General features: G+C 42.6%; 1 protein-coding gene across 2 annotated transcripts; it reads right to left on the reverse strand.

The window, feature by feature from the left end:
• Positions 1–2,515: 2,515 nt before the first annotated feature.
• LOC118386353 (tumor necrosis factor-inducible gene 6 protein-like) lies at positions 2,516–15,129 on the reverse strand. 2 transcript variants are annotated; one of them, XM_035774041.2, is made up of 6 exons: positions 14,817–15,109; positions 10,593–10,730; positions 9,052–9,213; positions 3,381–3,609; positions 3,101–3,141; positions 2,516–2,920 (listed from the first exon to the last, which is right to left on the reverse strand). In XM_035774041.2, exons 1-6 carry the CDS (start codon positions 15,001–15,003, stop codon positions 2,793–2,795), a joined length of 885 nt encoding a protein of 294 aa, XP_035629934.1. In that variant the 5' UTR covers positions 15,004–15,109; the 3' UTR covers positions 2,516–2,792. The 2 variants fall into 2 exon arrangements, with proteins under 2 accessions (XP_035629934.1, XP_035629935.1); XM_035774042.2 differs by lacking the exon at positions 10,593–10,730 and having other exon boundaries at positions 14,817–15,129.
• Between the last annotated feature and the right edge of the window lie 4,506 nt (positions 15,130–19,635).

The raw sequence follows: 19,635 nt of genomic DNA on the forward strand, positions 1-19,635 counted from the left end.
AGATTTAGTTTATTAAGAAACGCTAGCGACCATGACTGAATTCAAATGTGAGTTGGTTTCGGGGTGTTGTTTGATGTGGGTGTCTCGTGTGTGTATATTCGCAGGTGGGAAGAGTTCGACCAATTATTTAGCCAATTAGCTTCAGCCTATCTCTGAGGCTAGTTAGGGAACGTTAATAAATTACACAATGTAAATTATACAATATTTTTTATGTTGCACACCTTTTAGTTTTCTCCTGAAATGCGTTCAATATTTATATATGAATTTCTACAATTTATAGTTGGTTTAAGGTTTTTAAGTAATTGACATTTGGAGCTATTGTAATTGTAATATATTGTCCCATGTGCATTGTGTAATTTACCGATGGTCCCTAAAACTAGCCTCATAGGGATATCCAATGTTTACCACAGGCATTACGATCAGATTGGGTCACATGCAGCTGCACTCCAAATGTATGATTACTTGTGTGCTGCCAGCTGTGGGCATATGGGCAGGAGCTGTGGGCATATGGGCAGGATTGAAACCCAACCTTAATTTACTGTACATTGTTATGCTGTCACGACCATAAGTCACACAAAACTGGATTTTGGACGAGACTGACTTAATTACCAAAATTATTTACACTTTGTAGTCAATTTTGACACTAGAATAAATGTATCTGACTCATATCGATGCCACATAAGCTGTTTTCTAAATGAGAAGTTGGTTTTAGTTTTTTTAGTTGCTCTTTACTGTATACCAACATGACCAGGGCAACTCAACTGTCAAGAAAACGCAAGTGTCTGCGCAACAGTGCAACACAACTCCAAACAGGACAGATAAGAAGCTTCATAGCCTCAAGGCTATATGAATATAAAGAGACATGATCCTCAAATTACTTGTAGAATGGAATAGGTTATAAGACCTCTTATGATTAATTTAATTTCGTCAGTTCTACCAGCTATTGTGAGATTGTTAGATTACATAACATTTGAGGAGACAGAATTTAAGGGCCTATGCATTTTCAATGTTTTGTTCCACTACAATATAACCACAAAGTTGGCCATTGTTTCCCCTCTCTTTCTAGCTGTCTCCCCCTTCCCTTCTAAGCTCAAGTTTGTTTATTTGTCATATACACAATATATCAATGGAGTGCACAGTGCAATGAAATGCTTCCTTGCAGGTTGACAATGCAACAAGAGTAGTACAAATAAAAGCTCAAATAATTACACCAATTTAATAATGGACGGTTTTATAATTGTTATAAATTGTTATATAGACTATATGGAAATAACAGACATGAGCCAATAGCTTAAGGATGCTGAGCGCTAACGCTAGCTTATTAGCATTTGCCAACCCTTATGCTGAGACCGGGAGACTAGCTATATAGAACAAAAATATAAATGCTGCATGTAAAGTGTTGGTCCGATATTTCATGAGCTGAAATAAAAGATCACAGAAATGTTGCAAATGCACAAAAAGCTTATTTCTCTCAAATGTTGTACACTAATTTGTTTACATTCCTGTAAGTGAGCATTTCTCCATTGCCAATGTAATCCATCCACCTGACAGGTGTGGCATATCAATAAGCTGATTAAACAGCATGGTCATTACACAGGTGCACCTTGTGCTGGGGACAATACAATTCCACTCTAAAATGTGCAGTTTTGTCTCACAACACAATGCCAAATATGTCACGTTCTGACCTTAGTTCTTTTGTTATGGCTTTGTTTTAGTATGGTCAGGGCGTGAGTTGGGTCTATGTTAGTTTTTCTATGATTTGCTATTTCTGTGTTTGGCCTGGTATGGTTCTCAATCAGAGGCAGCTGTCAATCGTTGTCCCTGATTGAGAACCATATTTAGGTAGCCTGTTTTCTATTGTAATGCCAACATGTTTAAAGCAGACCACCATAGTCACTGTGCCCAAGAACACTAAGGTAACCTGCCTAAATGACTACCAACACGTAGCACTCACTTCTGTAGCCATGAAGTGCTTTGAAAGGCTGGTCATGGCTCACATCAACACCATTATCCCAGAAACATTAGATCCACTCAATTTGCATACTGCCCCAACAGATGATGCAATATCTATTGCACTGCACATGGTCCTTTCACACATGGACAAAAGGAACACTTGTCAGAATGCTATTCATTAACTACAGCTCAGCGTTTAACACCATTGTGCCCTCAAAGCTCATCACGAAGCTAAGGACCCTGGGACTAAACAACTCCCTCTGCAACTGGATCCTGGACTTCCTGACGGGCCGCCCCCAGGCGGTAAGGGTAGGTAACAACACATCCACCATGCTGATCCTCAACACGGGGGTCCCTCAGGGGCATGTGCTCAGTCCCCTCCTGTACTCCCTGTTCACGCATGACTGCACAGCCAGGCACGACTCCAACACTATTAAGTTTTCCGATGACAAAACAGTGGTAGACCTGATCACCGACAAGACAGCCTACAGTGAGAGAATAAAGTATTTGATCCCCTGCTGATTTTGTATGTTTTCCCACTGACAAAGAAATGATCAGTCTATAAGTTTAATGGTGGGTTTATTTGAACAGTGAGAGACAGAATAACAACAACAAAAATCCATAAAAACGCATGTCAAAAATGTTATAAATTGATTTGAATTTTAATGAGGGAAATAAGTATTTGAACCCCTCTCAATCAGAAAGATTTCTGGCTCCCAGGTGCCTTTTATACAGGTAACGAGCTGAGATTAGGAGCACACTCTTAAAGGGAGTTCTCCTAATCTTAGCTTGTTACCTGTATAAAAGCTGATCATGCTGAAAAAATAAGTAAACATTGGTCAGGTGAAGCAACAGCTGGTGTCATTCTGGAAGTGGAGGAGAGAAGAGTTCACAGCAATGTACTCCATCTGGAAGCCTCCTGCGACTACAGAGGCATCGGACAGGAACTTTAGTGTCATCACATTCCCTGTGGGAGAGAGAAACGGAGAAAGGTGACAGGCTTATCATTGAAAACACTTATAATTGGAAATCAATAAACAATTGATGATTAAAAAAGGGTTATCAATGCCAGACATTTACTGTAGCTTTTTGATCTATAATAATAGCATTTAATATGGTAATAAAATAGGAATGCGTTTGTGCATACCTGTGCTTATGAGGTCATCTGGTAAATAATATCCACAGTACCTGGAAATAATACATGTATTTACTTGATAGTTGATTAATGGTCAGACAGTAGCCTATGTTATGACAGTATGTTGTGGGGAAAGACATGAGTCTTACGATGTGAGTATCAATACATTTAGTACAATGCAACTTTCTACCATCTTGGATACGACTAACAATCCAGATAAACCATTACAACGTGAACTCAACAAACTAAAACTAAATGTAAAGGCACATTCAATCAAAACCTAGATCCTCACCTCCCGGCGAAGCCAGTGATGTCGTCATAACTGTCATAGATCTCTAAAAAGTCTGATAGACAGGCCGTGTCCTCCTCCACATCAAATTCCAGGAAGTGCAGGCGTATCCTCTGTCCGTAGCGCACACGGATGTGCCAGTAGCAGATCTGCTCATCCTGGTACTCCTCTGGGTAACCGGGTGACTGGATGATCCTTTGCTGATCTGTCAGAGTACCTCCACACTCCTTTGCTGTGGACCAGGAGAAAGAAGGAGGAGATAGGATGAGGAAATATAAGAGCGTCTGCTAAATGACTTAAATGTAAAATGTAATAGATGAATACTTTAGCGGATTAAATAAGACTTTGTGATGGGTAATGTCCATAGACAAAAGTAAAGAGAATATTCTGCACACTAGCTGTTGCTTTAGACTCTAGGGTAATGATATCATATAAGCAAAACATTTCAGCAAGAACTATCATTATGTATTACTACATCAGTGTATTACATTTGCTGTCATCATAAGTAAATGCAGTATGATAAATTAAAATATGGGTATTATGTTTTGCTTATGTTGTTCTCTCTGATGTGACCACTGAATGACGTTAGAAATAAAGTTAGGGGCCTCCTGAGTGGCACAGCAGTCTAAGGCACTGCATTGCCGTGTTTGAGGCGTGACTACAGACGCGGTTTCATCCCAGGCTGTGTCATAACTGCGTGACAGAGAATCCAGTAGGGCGGCGTATTATTTGGCCCATGTCGTCCGTGTTAGGTGAGGGTTTGGCCCAGCGTCGTCCGGGTTAGGGGAGGGTTTGGCCCAGCGTCGTCCGGGTTAGGCCCAGTGTCGTCCGGGTTAGGGGAGGGTTTGGCCCAGCGTCGCCCGGGTTAGGGGAGGGTTTGGCCCAGTGTCGTCCGGGTTATGGGAGGGTTTGGCCCAGTGTCGTCCGGGTTAGGGGAGGGTTTGGCCGGGGGGGCTTTACTTGGCTCATCACACTCTAGCAATTGCTTGTGGTGGGCTGGGCTCCTACAGGCTGAATTCAGTCGTCAGTTGAACAGTCTTTCCTCCGACACATTGGTGCAGCTGGCTTCCGGGTTAAGGAGCGCGGTTTAAAGGGTCATGTTTCATAGGACGCATGACTCGACCTTCACCTCTACAAAGCCCGTTGGGGGTTGCAGCAATGAGACAAGATCGTAATTGGATCGCAATTAGATTTCACAAAGTTGGGGAGAAAAGGGGAGGTAAAATACAAAAAATAATAATAATTAGAAAAGAGACTTTGTCTTCTGAATGAACACCAAATCAAATGTTATTTGTCACATACACATGGTTAGCAGATGTTAATGCGAGTGTAGCGAAATGCTTGTGCTTCTAGTTCCGACAATGCAGTAATAACCAACAAGTAATCTTACTAACAATTCCAAAACTGTCTTATACACAGTGTAAGGGGATAAAGAATATGTACATAAAGATATGAATGAGTGATGGTACAGAGCAGCATAGGCAAGATACAGTAGATGGTATCGAGCACAGTATATCCATATGAGATGAGTATGTAAACAAAGTGGCATAGTTAAAGTGGCTAGTGATACATGTATTACATAAAGATGCAGTAGATGATATAGAGTACAGTATATACGTATAGATATGAGATGAATAATGTAGGTTATGTAAACATATTAGGTAGCATTGTTTAAAGTGGCTAGTGATATATTTTACATCATTTCCCATCAATTCCCATTATTAAAGTGGCTGGAGTTGAGTCAGTGTGTTGGCAGCAGCCACTCAATGTTAGTGGTTGCTGTTTAACAGTCTGATGGCCTTGAGATAGAAGATGTTTTTCAGTCTCTCGGTCCCAGCTTTGATGCACCTGTACTGACCTCGCCTTCTGGATGATAGCGGGGTGAACAGGCAGTGGCTCGGGTGGTTGTTGTCCTTGATGATCTTTATGGCCTTCCTGTAACATCGGGTGGTGTAGGTGTCCTGGAGGGCAGGTAGTTTGCCCCCGGTGATGCGCTGTGCAGACCTCACTACCCTCTGGAGAGCCTTACGGTTGTGGGCGGAGCAGTTGCCGTACCAGGCGGTGATACAGCCCGCCAGGATGCTCTCGATTGTGCATCTGTAGAAGTTTGTGAGTGCTTTTGGTGACAAGACAACAATTTCTTCAGCCTCCTGAGGTTGAAGAGGCGCTGCTGTGCCTTCTTCACGATGTTGTCTGTGTGAGTGGACCAATTCAGTTTGTCTGTGATGTGTATGCCGAGGAACTTAAAACTTACTACCCTCTCCACTACTGTTCCATCGATGTGTACAGGGAGGTGTTCCCTCTGCTGTTTCCTGAAGTCCACAATCATCTCCTTAGTTTTGTTGACGTTGAGTGTGAGGTTATTTTCCTGACACCACACTCCGAGGGCCTCCTCACCTCCTCCCTGTAGTCCGTCTCGTCGTTGTTGGTAATCAAGCCTACCACTCAAGCCTACCACTCGTGTCGTCCGCAAACTTGATAACTTGATGATTGAGTTGGAGGCGTGCGTGGCCACGCAGTCGTGGGTGAACAGGGAGTACAGGAGAGGGCTCAGAACGCACCCTTGTGGGGCCCCAGTGTTGAGGATCAGCGGGGTGGAGATGTTGTTGCCTACCCACACCACCTGGGGGCGGCCCGTCAGGTAAGCAAATTGGAGTGGGTCTAGGGTGTCAGGTAGGGTGGAGGTGATATGGTCCTTGACTAGTCTCTCAAAGCACTTCAACTGTAATTTATCAAATGTGAACCATATATCCTCAACATCACAGGGAATTAGGGAGAAAATTTGTGCTGATTTCTCAAATGACACCCTATTCCCTTTGTAGTGTACTACTTTTTGACCAGGGTCACAGGCAGTATCACTCAAGGCAGCTATCACATCCAATGAGGCAACCTCTTCCATGTTGAGTACAGTCGTCACGTGGTGCCAACTATCATGTATCATTCTCCACAATAAAAACAGGCCCCAATACAGCTGTTTTGTCATGATTAATTAAATATGTTGTAAAAGTGTTGTAAATACGTCCCTAATAGTTAATGATTGAATAAATACTGAGTACGTATCACAAAAGGAGTTAGAGTTTAAAGACTTGGTTCTTACCACAGATTTCATTTTGGTATTATCTAGAGTCAGACCATTAAGAGTTCAGTGTATTCCTCTTTGGATTTACACCTCAACGTGTTGCTTTGACTTCATGTATTTGATTTCCGTCAGTGGCATAACGCAGTTTCACAGGGCCCCCTGATAAGTCAGAGCATGAGGCCCCCCTGCAAGAAGGGGGAGGCTGTGCCACCATTGGACAGTTTAAAGACTGGATTTTTACCACATTACTGAAAGTTTTTTTATATATCATATCGACAAATAACAGTCATTGGATATTAAGTGTTCCTTGCTGGCTTTGACCTCAAAGTGTTGCTTTGCCACTCCAATCTATAATGTACGAGGTTTACATACAATCTAGAGATGTTCGGGCCATTTGGGTTTCAGTTTGTCCCTAATAGGCTTTGCATCTTGAAGTGTTTCTTTGCTTTACCCACAGACTTGTATAATTATTTTCCTCAGCCTCACCATTCTATAAGACTGACACACCATTAAACAGTCCAGTCCCAGCTAACACACAACGTTCTGAGAACCAAATGTTTCTTAGATCTTGGTGAGAGTGTACAACCTTCCCACAACTTTCTGGGAATGGTGCAGGATAGTTGATTGGCTTTGGAAAAGTCTCTGCACATTTAAGCAACTTGACAAAATAACATTATTTTCTTGGTATTTCATTACTTTAACAGAATATTTCCTACAATTTCAAACATGGTTACCTTTTTGGTAATGTTCCAGGAATGTTTCCAACTGGTTTGACATTGGGAATGTTCTCAAATAGTTCAGAGAATGTTAAGAAACAATGTTCTTCTGTGGGAATTTCAGTACTTCAGCATAATGTTTACTACAGGATTCCTCATGGTTCTATTTAAAATCATGTTCTCAAATTGTTCTGAGAATTTTAAGAAAACGTTCTACTTTATTAATATTCAGAGAAAGTTTTAAGAATTGTGTTTAAAAACATACATTCCGTTCTCAGCGTCAACAAAACTCTCTCTAGCCTCTATCTTGTTAAGTGTGTTCAGGTTTTGTTGGCCACGCCCACTAAATGGCCACACCTGATCTTAATGAACGATTGTTTCCTTTGAAAGGGGGTCTGTTTGAATAGACTAAAATGATCAGCTTTGTATGTGTAAAAAACATGGCACGCTAGCTCCATCCTGGTGGCGCAGTGAACTACTCCCATGAATAAAAACAGAAAATTATATGTTCGAATCTCACTAAAAAAGGAATGTGTTTGCATGATTAATGCCTAAGGAAATTAAAGTCCATGTGTCCTATCTGCAAGTAGTGTTATTAAAAAGTATTGTTAAAACATGAATTGAACATTTTAAGGAAGTTATTCAAAAACCTCCAAATCAAATTACATTTTTATTTGTCCCATTCTTTGTAAACACCAGGTGTAGACACAAATGAAATGCTTACTTATTGGCCCTTCCCAACAATTCAGAGATGTATTTTATTTTTTAAATAATAATAATAGAAAAAGATAACACGAAGAATAAATACACAATGCGTAACGATAACTTGGCTATATACAGTACACGGGATACCAATGCAGAGTCATGTGCAGGGGTATTAGGAAGACACAGTGCCTTCAGAAAGTTATTCCACATTTTGTTGTGTTACAGCCTGAATTAAAAATGGATTACATTTTTTTTATGACACATCTACACACAATACCCCATAATGACAAAGTGAAAACTTAAAAAAAAAAAAACATTTTTGCAAGTGTATTGAAAATAAAACACAGAAATATCTAATTTACTTAAGTATTCACACCCCTGTGCCAAAACATGTTAGAATCACCTTTGGCAGCGGTTACAGCTGTGAATCTTTCTGGGTATGTCTCGAAGAGCCATTACAGCTGTGAGTCTTTCTGGGTAAGTCTATAAGAGCCATTACAGCTGTGAGTCTTTCTGGGTAAGTCTCTAAGAGCCATTACAGCTGTGAGACTTTCTGGGTAAGTCTCTAAGAGCCATTACAGCTGTGAGACTTTCTGGGTAAGTCTCTAAGAGCTTTGCACACCTGGATTATATATTTGCACGTTATACTTTTTGAAATCCTTCAAGCTCTGACAAGTTGGTTGTTGATCATTACTAGACAGCCATTTACAAGTCTTGCCATATATTTTCAAGCTGATTAAGTCAAAAGCGCAACTAGGCACTCAGGAACATTCAATGTGGTATTGGTAAACAACTCCAGTGTATATTTGGGCTTGTGTTTAAGGTTATTGTCCTGCTCAAAGGTGAATTTGTCTCCCACTGATTCAGGTTTTCAAATCAAATCAAATTTTATTTGTCACATACACATATTCAGCAGATATTATTGCGGGTGTACCGAAATGCCCGTAACATGATGCAGCCACCACCATGCTTGTAAATATGAAGAGTGGTACTCAGTGTTGTGTTGGATATGCCTCAAACATAATGCTTTGTATTCAGGACATAAAGTGAATTTCTTTGCAGTTTTACTTTAGAATGCATGTCTTGCATATTTTGTATTCTGTACAGGTTGTCATTTAGGTTAGTATGGTAGAGTAACTACAATGCTCCCATTTGTCATGATTTTACTACTCACAGTTGGGGTTGTAGCAGTAGACGTCCCATCTCTCACTCTTGTTCAACCTGTACCCATAGTTGATGATGCCAACCCTGCCGAAACCACAGTTGGCACCGGCTTTGACGATAGGGTAGCCCACACGTCCTTTGTCATACCATCCAGCCGCACACACATGTAAACCTAAGACAGAGAGGCAAAAAATTAGTCTGGTAACCAATCTGAAAGATTCACGAAAGAGTGTCACTGATAAAACCATAAGAGAGCTTGGTTTATAGAGCTAGCATCCATCCCCGTCTTAGTACCACAGATAAAACACTAACAGAAGATCTCAAGGGAATATTGGATTATCACCAGCCATTTGGCTTGGTCATATCCTTAAAACAAAACCAAGTCTTTGGAAATGCTATTGTCCCTGTCAAAAATGTGTTTTTGCATCTGCAATTACAAGCAGACCATTGATGTGGGGGATGTGGAAGGGGATGGTTGGGGTAAAGCATAATGAACTCCAATGTATCTTAAAAGCCTCCAGTCAATCAGCGAACCACAGTCAGTGAGGAAAGGCAAGAGAAATAAACTCAAGGCTCCTAGGTTGATTGGCCATAGGGCAGCTCAGCTCCAACCACAGACAGACGAGTAGTGGGTTCCAAATGCCAGATCCTGAGTTCCAGGGCCTGATTGGGCTTCAATCCGTCTGCCAGCCATGGGAACAGCATCGTTACCCAGCTAGGCAAGTGTTATCGTTCTTACAATACTTGAGAGGCCTCTGATCACAGCCGGACCAATTCCCTCCCCACCCCTTGGTCCTAACCCTTCAATGTTTGTAGAGCTGTAAAGTGCTGGGAATATGGTGGAAGGGCCACGCCCTTACACTGCTTATTTACCCTTCAGATCAGCAAACATCAAAGGGTTAGGCCCAAGGGGAAGGGATAGGGAGAGAATTGGGACCGGCTGCAGTCCCACAAAGCAACGGGTTGCAGGAGCTGTAGTTGCAAGATGTCTTTGATTGATTTCATGGGAGAAAGACAAGATAAACACAGCTCTTCATGCCATTGCTTGACCAGTGATACTAGTGACCACATGTTTGGCTAATATAAACTGGTTACATGTGTTCTTAGGCAAACTGTGAGGCGTCGTTAATCAACAGTGGTAATGGCATTTTGTAAACTCAGGGCTCAGGGGCCACTCATGAACTGCCAGTGCTTAGGTTGAAAGTCATTGACATTGATAGAATCTAATTGGCAACATTGTGCTGCTTGTGAGTTATGTTCCTCCAGACTCCTTCTGAGAGAGAGAGAGAGAGAGAGAGAGAGAGAGAGAGAGAGAGAGAGAGAGAGAGAGAGAGAGAGAGAGAGAGAGAGAGAGAGAGAGAGAGAGAGAGAGAGAGAGAGAGAGAGAGAGAGAGAGAGAGAGAGAGAGAGAGAGAGAGAGAGAGAGAGAGAGAGAGAGAGAGAGAGAGAGAGAGAGAGAGAGAGAGAGAGAGAGAGAGAGAGAGAGAGAGAGAGAGCGCACCACCACCACCACCAGTTTGGAGGGGATGGGGGAGTTATTGCATTGCAAACCTATCTGACGAGCAGCCTCCAGTTGATCGTAAGTGGCCAGTGTCCCTCCTTCGTATTTGCACACGGCCTTGGCTTCCTTATAAGTCAGTTGGTATCTCCCTTTACGCGATTCCCTGTGGTAGACTCCGGCGGCTTGCTCTGTCCAGGAAAAAACAACAACTCAAATTTTATTGGTCGTGGACACATAGTTTGCAGATGTTATCGCAGGTGCATCGAAATGCTTATGTTTGCTCCAAGAGTGTAGTAATACAAAACAACACGCACAAATAAAGAACGAGCAATGTCAGAGTCTGGAATTTAAATATACTGTATATGTTTAGACAGTATGTGAATAGAAAATGTGTGTACAGCAGTAAAAATATATAGAATGAGCCTCGACTAGAATACAGTATATACATATGAAGTGGGTAAAACAGCATGTAAACATTATTAAAGTGACCAATGTTCAAAGACTATGAACATAGGGCAGTAGTCTCTAGGTGCAGGGTAGAGCACCAGGTGGTAGATGGCTAGTAACAGTGACTAAGGTTCAGGGCAGGGTACTGGGCAGAGAATGGCTAGTGGTGACTACTTAACAGTCTGATGGTCTGGAGATAGAAGCTGTTTTTCCAGTCTCTCGGTCTCAGCTTTGATGCACCTGTACTGTCTCCGCCTTGTAGACGGTCGCGGGGTGAACAGGCCGTGGCTCGGGTGGCTGAGGTCTTTGATGATATTATTGACCTTTCTGTGACACTGGGTGCTGTAGATGTCCTGGAGGGCAAGCAGTGTGCCCCTGTTGATGCATTGGGCTGACCGCACCACCCTCTGGAGAGCCCTGCGGTTGCGGATGGTGCAATTGCCATACCAGGTGGTGATACAGCCTGACAGGATGCTCTCAATAGTGCATTTGTAGAAGTTTGTGGGGGTCTTAGGGAACAAGCAGAATGTCTTCAGCCTCCTTGCACCTTCTTCACCACACTGTTTGTGTGGGTGGACCATATCATGTTGTAAGTGATGTTCACCCGAGGAACTTGAAGATTTTCACCCTCTACTCCCCGTCAATGTGGATGGGAGCGTGCTCTCTCTGCTGTCTTCTGGAGTCCACGGTCTACTTCATTTTGATGACGTTAAGGGAGAGGTTATTTTCCTGGCACCACTCCTCCAGAATCCTTACCTCCTCCTTGTAGGCTGTCTCGTCGTTGTTAGTAATCAGGCCTACTATTGTTGTATCATCTGCAAACTTGATGATTGAGTTGGAGACGTGTGTGACTACGCAGTCATGGGTGAACAGGGAGTATAGCAGGGGACTGAGCACCCACCCTTGAGGGGCCCACGTGTTGAGGATCAGCGTAGCGGAGGTGTTATTGCCTACCTTCACCACCTGGGTTGGCCCGTCAGGAAGTCCAGGACCCAGTTGCACAGGGCAGGGTTCAGACACAGGGCCCCAAGCTTAGCGATGAGCTTGGAGGACACTATGGAGTTGAAGACTGAGCTCTAGTTGATGAACAGCATCCTTACATAGGTATTCCTCTTGTCCAGACACGATAGGGAAGTGTGCAGTGCAATGGTGATCTGTTGGGCCGATATGGGTGTCGGGTAAGGTGTAGGGAATATGTTCCGTAACTAGCCTCTCAAAGCACTTCATGATGACAGAAGTGAGTACTACGGGGAGGTAGTCATTTTATTGGATGACTGTCATTCATATTCCATTCAGCCAGCTCAACGTAACATTGATATATTTAGGCTTCTACATGATACTAAAATGTTCCCTATACCCATCATGAGGTTGCTACAACCTAGCCTATAAGTTTACAATGTAGGTGCACAGGTCGCACACTCTTGCCTGCATCTTTTTCAACAGAACACTCATATCATAATCACTAACCGCTACACACAGCCTACATTGTTGTAGCCATATTAACTAGCTAATGTCATAGTCAACATAGATACTAGAACTAATGCTACACCCCCAATAATATCTGATAAATATGTGTATGTGACCAATACAATTAGATTTGATTTGATAGTAAACCCACTTAAATCATGCAGTACAGTGTAAGGTCAGCAAGCAGTTTGGCAGTTACACGGGCGGGTCCCGGTGTCAATAGATTAATGAAGCAAAAGCTTATCTTGACTTGGAAGAGTTCCAGTGTTGGACAGTCATAGCCATATCTGCTTGAGCTGGGTGTTTGATTCGGCCAAACTAGCTAGCTGCATTCACTAGCTAAGTGAAAGTGAAAAAAACAATACAGCAAATTATAGATATCTCTCCCTCTCTTGCTTCTCCTTTTTTAAAGAAATTAATTTGTTCAAAACTGTTAAACTATTGTTGTTCTCTCTCAAGTCAACTACTCACCACATTTTATGCATGGCATTGCTAGCTAGCTGAAGCTTATGCTTTCAGTACTAGATTAATTATCTGATCCTTTGATTGGATGGACAACATGTCAGTTCATGATGCAAGAGCTCTGATCGGTTGGACGACGTCCTACAGAAGTTGTCATAATTATTGAGTAAGTCTATGGAAGGGGGTGAGAACCATGAGCCTCTTAGGTTTTGTATTGAAGTCAATGTACCCAGAGGAGGACAGAAACGAGCTGTCCTCCAGCTTCACCATGGTGCTACCCTACAGAGTGCTATTGAGGCTACTGTAGATCTTCATTGTGTTTTAATCAATTATTTGACTACATTTAGTATATCTAAAAAGGATAACTTCATGTTAATGTTTCACTATTTTTTATTTCCCCTCCTCTGAGGAGCCTCCACTGCTGTAAACACTCAAGCCAGCTGGTCTGCACATGCTCTGTGGACACGGCTTGCGATGCCGTCTGGGCCGGCAGCCATGTGAGGGTTAACACACTTAAATGGCCAATGAGAACGAGAATTCACAGTCATCGTGAGCTGAGCGGCGGAGGCCTGATTCTAAATGGCTGAAGGTGTTTTTCTTGTCAGTCAACACTGCCATCACCATCAAAGCACTACAGTGAGACACAGCTACAACAATACATATCCAGGCAACAGGAAACAAGCAGAAAATATTCTGTTTTACAAGATTGGAGGCATCTTTCTCAGGGAGCAAGCAAAGTGGCTTCAGTCTAAGAAGTCCAAAGCGGAAGGAAAGAAACATGAAACACACACAGTGGATAGGCCAAAATCTTTCAACTCTAACATGTTGTGGCTGGATATAAACCCTTAGGACAGAAGCTTAGTGTTTGTAATCTCCCTGTTGGAAGTGGCCATTCCCTATGGGGAGTCCTCCTTTGAGGCTGTTTTGATATCACGCATGCATGACCTTGTAGGACTTGGAGAGCACTCCAAATTAGTTACCAACTAATGTTTTCACCTACTAGTCAAACCAACCCTCCAAGGTGCCTTGTGAGGTGGCGCCTCATTCTCATTATAAGCCCAGAGTGTACATTTTTTAAACTTAAGTATATTTAAAACCAAATACTTTTAGACTTTTACTCAAGTAGTATTTTTCTGGTTGACTTTTACTTTAGTCATTTTCTACATACATACTTTTACTCAAGTATGACATTTTGGTACATTTTTCACCACTGCAATGCTATTCCCTAAACTGAACACTGAAATAATGTTCTGAAGTTTGCACAGCGTTCTTGTTCATGTGTGTTTCTTGTCCCTCAGACAAAATGAAGTATTGTGTTTGCAAGTCAACCAATACAGTGTTCAGTCATAAATATGCCAGTGTCCAACTCTACCCCTTACCTGAACACACATCACAGTGCTATGTGCCATTTAATAACGTTACAGAACTGTAAAGATTATGTAGGCAAAGTGTTATCAGGGAAAATGCTAAATGTTCACAACACTGTCAATAGCCTATGTTGTGTAGGATTGTAAGAGTATGTTGAAGGTAAAGAGCTGTTAGAAAAGTGAACATAAAATAATAATTTTCTGACATATGGGAACGATAATTAGCCTAAATAAGGATTGTTTTAAATTCAGTTTTGGACACAAAGGGAAACTGCGCCTCTTATGTCTTTGTCCAAGCGACCCAACTTTTTGAAAGATCCAATGTGGTATAGTGGTGCTAAATATTACAACTGAACATTCCACAATCATCTTCTAAAATACAAACACAGAAAACTTTCAGGAGAACGTCCTAAAGAATGCCAATGTTTGCAATTGTTGGCATGCATAACAGTTACTTCCGAAATGAATCCCTTGTTGAAAAGCAACCTAATGATTTAAGGCTCCCACAGTTACAAAGAAAGCGCGATTTACCCAGCCATATGGAGTTATGAAATATTCCATTTCTGAAGCCCCAGGCTTGCGCTTCCTTCAAGAAGAACCCAATGGCCCAGATCACAGCGAAGACTCGCATCCTCCTCCTTGTACAGATCAGAGCTGTGCGCTGCGCTATGATGTCCTCTGGCCAGCTGCTACCGTTCGCGCTGTGCTCGCTGCTCATCTGACAACTGGCATTTAAAATGTTAGAGCCAATTTATGCTTGATCCGAAATGTGGTCAGAGGCGCCGTGTGGATGGTGTGACGCAATTGCGGAACCTCTGGAGGCATAAAGAATCCAAATTGAATCCCGTGCACCTCTCAAATTTTAACCCAGCTGTGTTGCAACATCACCTCCTGTTTCAGCATGATAATACACGGTCCAATGTCCCAAGGAACTGTACACAATTCATGGAAGCTGAAAATGTCCATTATTCCATGGCCTGCATACTCACCAGATATGTTGCTCTTTGGGCACATCTCAAATCAATTAAAATTATATTTGTCACATGTATTGAATACAACAGGTGTAGTAGACCTTACCATGCAATGCTTACTTATTAGCCATTAACCAACAATGCAGTTCAAGAAATAGAATTAAGAAAATAGACTAAATAAACGAAGGTAATTTGTTTTTTAAAGTAACTCAATAAAAGAACAATAAAGCAGCTTTCCCGTGGTGATCCTCATGAGAGCCAGTTTCATCATAGTGTTTGATGGTTTTTGCAACTGCTACTTTCTTGAAATGTTCCAGATTGACTGACCTTCATGTCTTAAAGTTGTCATGCCCTGATCTGCTTCACCTGTCTTTGTGATTCTCTCCACCATCCTCCAGGTGTTGCCCATCTTCTCCATTATCCCTTGTGTATTTATACCTGTGTTCTCTGTTTGTAGAACCTACCAGCGTTTTGTTTCCCTGCTCCTGCCTGTTTTCCTGCTCCTGTTGTCTAATATCCCGGTTCTGACCATTCCGCCTGCCCAGACCCTGAGCCTGCCTGTCGTCCTGTACCTTTGCCCCACTACTCTGGATTACCGTCCTCTGCCTAAGGCAGGCCATTCTACTACAAATGTTTGTCTATGGAGATTGCATGGCTGTGTGCAACGTCAGCACAATAACTGTTTGTCGGGAGCTTCATGAAATGGGTTTCCATGGCCGAGCAGCTGCACACAAGCCTATGATCTCCATGCGCAATGCCAAGCGTTGGCTGGAGTGGGGTAATGCTCGCCACCATTGGCCTCTGGAGCAATGGAAATGCATTCTCTGGAGTGATGAATCACGTTTCACCATCTGGCAGTCCGACGGACGAATCTGGTTTGGGCGGATGCCAGGACAAGGCCACCTGCATAGGGCCAACTGTAAAGTTTGGTAGAGGAGGAATAATGGTCTGGGGCCGTTTTTTATGGTTCGGGCTCGGCCCCTAAGTTCCACTGAAGAAAAATCAACGCTACAGCATACAATGACATTCTAGACAATGTTGTGCTTCCGACTTTGTGGCAAAGGTTTGGGGAAGGCCGTTTCCTGTTTCAGCATAGCAATGCCCCGTACACAAAGCGAGGTCCATACAGAAATGGTTTGTCGAGATCAGTGCGGAAGAACTTGACTGGCCTGCACAGAGCCCTGACCTCAACCCCATCAAACACCTTTGGGATGAATTGGAACGCCGACTGTGAGCTTGGCCTAAAGGCCCAACATCAGTACCCGACCTCACCAATGCTCTTGTGGCTGAATGGAAGCAAGTCCCTGCAGCAAGTCCCCATTCCAAAATCTAGTAGATAGCTTTCCCAGAAGAGTAGAGGCTGTTATAATAGGAACGAGGGGACCAACTCCATATTACTGCCCATGATTTTGGAATGAGATGTTCGACAAGCAGGTGTCCACATACTTTTGGTCATGTAGTGTATGTGACGTACAGAACAATTAACCATCATTGTTTGCAGCTTTGACAATAAAGTTACATACCCTGTTGAAGTCTTTCATTTTTTTAATTGTATACCTGCTATACTAAATGTCTATAGTTTGTGTGTTTTCAAATTGAAAGGACCAGTATGTGTTAACCTCAAATACACAATCTCAGAGCTAACATGTTATTACATTGAAAGTTTCCCTGAGTCATCTGCGATAAACAGATGTTATAACACTATCATAATTATATTCACCCACATATTCTGGGATTGTGTGTACGCGACAGTTATACTGTCCAAAAATAAGATCTGCCTACATTCTAGGCGTGTGTGTTCTTTACACTGCCCAGAGTCCCACTGCATGGGCCTGTGTGGTCATTGTGAACTACAGCCCAGTAAACGCACTACAACATGAAACACAGGAGGTTGGGTGTAGAGGAGAGAGGGATAAGGGAGTCTTTGTTTCCAGGCTATTCTCTCTCTCTCTCTCTCTCTCTCTCTCTCTCTCTCTCTCTCTCTCTCTCTCTCTCTCTCTCTCTCTCTCTCTCTCTCTCTCTCTCTCGCTCTCTCTCGCTCTCTCTCATTGTGAAATAATCTGTCTGTAAACAATTGTTGGAAAAATGAGTTCATGACTCCAACCTAAGTGTATGTAAACTTCCCACTTCAACTATACCTTGCTGTAATAGTAATGCAAACCTGCTGTTTAGAAAGTCCTGTGTAGATTGTGTTTTCAACCAGCATCTATCATGAAAATAACACTTCAAATTTGTTTACAGTGTTAGTTTCATCAGCTGTTGTACAATATGATACAAAACATATGAAAAACTTTAAGTATTCGAATGAAAACAAATATTACTTGAACCTAGGTACGAAGACAGCATGGCATGGGGACATTGTGTCAAACATAATGTTTTTTTCTCTATCCCAAGGCGGGTCCCTCTGGGTTTTCCATCCCTGCTGAGATCATGCTGATAGTAGCCTAACTGCCATAGTGTGTCTCTCCTAGAGAGGAGGTCAACATAAAGTCAATAGCAACTTCAACACATGTATCACTTAACTTCTTTTTAAGATCCTTGGTCATATGATGTACATGTATTTCCTAAACTGTAACACAGGGCAATGGGTGCACATGTGGTTCCCCTCAAACTTGTCAGAGGTTTATTTTGTCTGTCTGTAACACCCTGTCAGTGACAGATCTGTACATGATGTACATTTAAAGTATGAAGTGTATGAAGGGCTCCCGAGTGGTGCAGTGGTCTAAGGCACTGCATCTCAGCGCAAGAGGCGTCACTACAGTCCCTGCTTCGAGTCCAGGCTGTATCACATCCGGCTGTGATTGAGAGTCCCATAGGGCAGTGCACAATTGGCCCAGCATGGTCCATGTTTGGCCGTCATTGTAAATAAGAATTTGTTCTTTAACTGACTTGCCTAGTTAAATAAAAAATATGTACTGCTTGATACTCTCTCCATCCAGCAGATGGTGATAAAAGACAATGTATTGGGACACAGAGAGGGAAAAACAACAGATTTTTACCGTGTCAGCTCAGGGATTTGTTCTAGCAACCTTTCGGTTACTGGCCCAACGCTCTAACCACTAGGCTACCTGCCTCTGTTAAACAGCCATCACTGACACAGAGAGGCTGCTGCCTACATAGACTCGGAATCATTGGCCACTTAAATAAATGGATCACTAGTCACTTTAATAATGACATATCTTGCATTACTCATCTCATATGTACAGTGCCTTGCGAAAGTATTCGGCCCCCTTGAACTTTGCGACCTTTCGCCACATTTCAGGCTTCAAACATAAAGATATAAAACTGTATTTTTTGTGAAGAATCAACACCAAGTGGGACACAATCATAATAATAATATTCACAATAATTTTGCACGCCCAATTTTTCAGTTTTTGATTTGTTAAAAAAGTTTGAAATATCCAATAAATGTCGTTCCACTTCATGATTGTGTCCCAGTTGTTGTTGATTCATCACAATCCAGCCCCAGTCAGCTAGTCTACATTACACTCAAGCCCCACAGTCAGCTATTCTACATTACACTCCAGCCCCACAGTCAGCTAGTCTACATTACACTCCAGCCCCAGTCAGCTAGTCTACATTACACTCAAGCCCCACAGTCAGCTATTCTACATTACACTCCAGCCCCACAGTCAGCTAGTCTACATTACACTCCAGCCCCACAGTCAGCTAGTCTACATTACACTCCAGCCCCACAGTCAGCTAGTCTACATTACACTCCAGCCCCACAGTCAGCTAGTCTACATTACACTCCAGCCCCACAGTCAGCTAGTCTACATTACACTCCAGCCCCACAGTCAGCTAGTCTACATTACACTCCAGCCCCACAGTCAGCTAGTCTACATTACACTCCAGCCCCACAGTCAGCTAGTCTACATTACACTCCAGCCCCACAGTCAGCTAGTCTACATTACACTCCAGCCCCACAGTCAGCTAGTCTGCATTACACTCCAGTGCAGTCGATGAAGCTTAATTAAAGTATTGATTACGTTAAAGAGGCTCGACATCTAATCCTCACAGCTGATTGGGCGGGATCATTCAGAAGCCTTGGGGGTTGTTTCCATCACTGTTGGACACATTGCATAGGCCTCAGTAGTTGTCCTTTACTGTTCAACACACTAGTGCACTGACCTCAGGGAGTGCACTAGTGTGTAGATAGATTGTGGATTCACAAAGATTGTGGATTCTATCAATATAATTGTCTGCATAATTTCTAATCTCCCATATACAGTGCCTGGGTCTGAAAGTATTCAGACCCAGTTGTGACCTGTCGTTCGGGGAAGCTAGGCCTGTTGTGACCTGTCTTTCAGGGAAGCTAGGCCTGTTTTGAGCCCCACTATTTTAACTAAAAACAACATTGAAAGCCGCATACAAACATG

This window comes from Oncorhynchus keta, chromosome 7 (genome assembly GCF_023373465.1).
Source record: "Oncorhynchus keta strain PuntledgeMale-10-30-2019 chromosome 7, Oket_V2, whole genome shotgun sequence".
Lineage (NCBI taxonomy): Eukaryota > Metazoa > Chordata > Actinopteri > Salmoniformes > Salmonidae > Oncorhynchus > Oncorhynchus keta.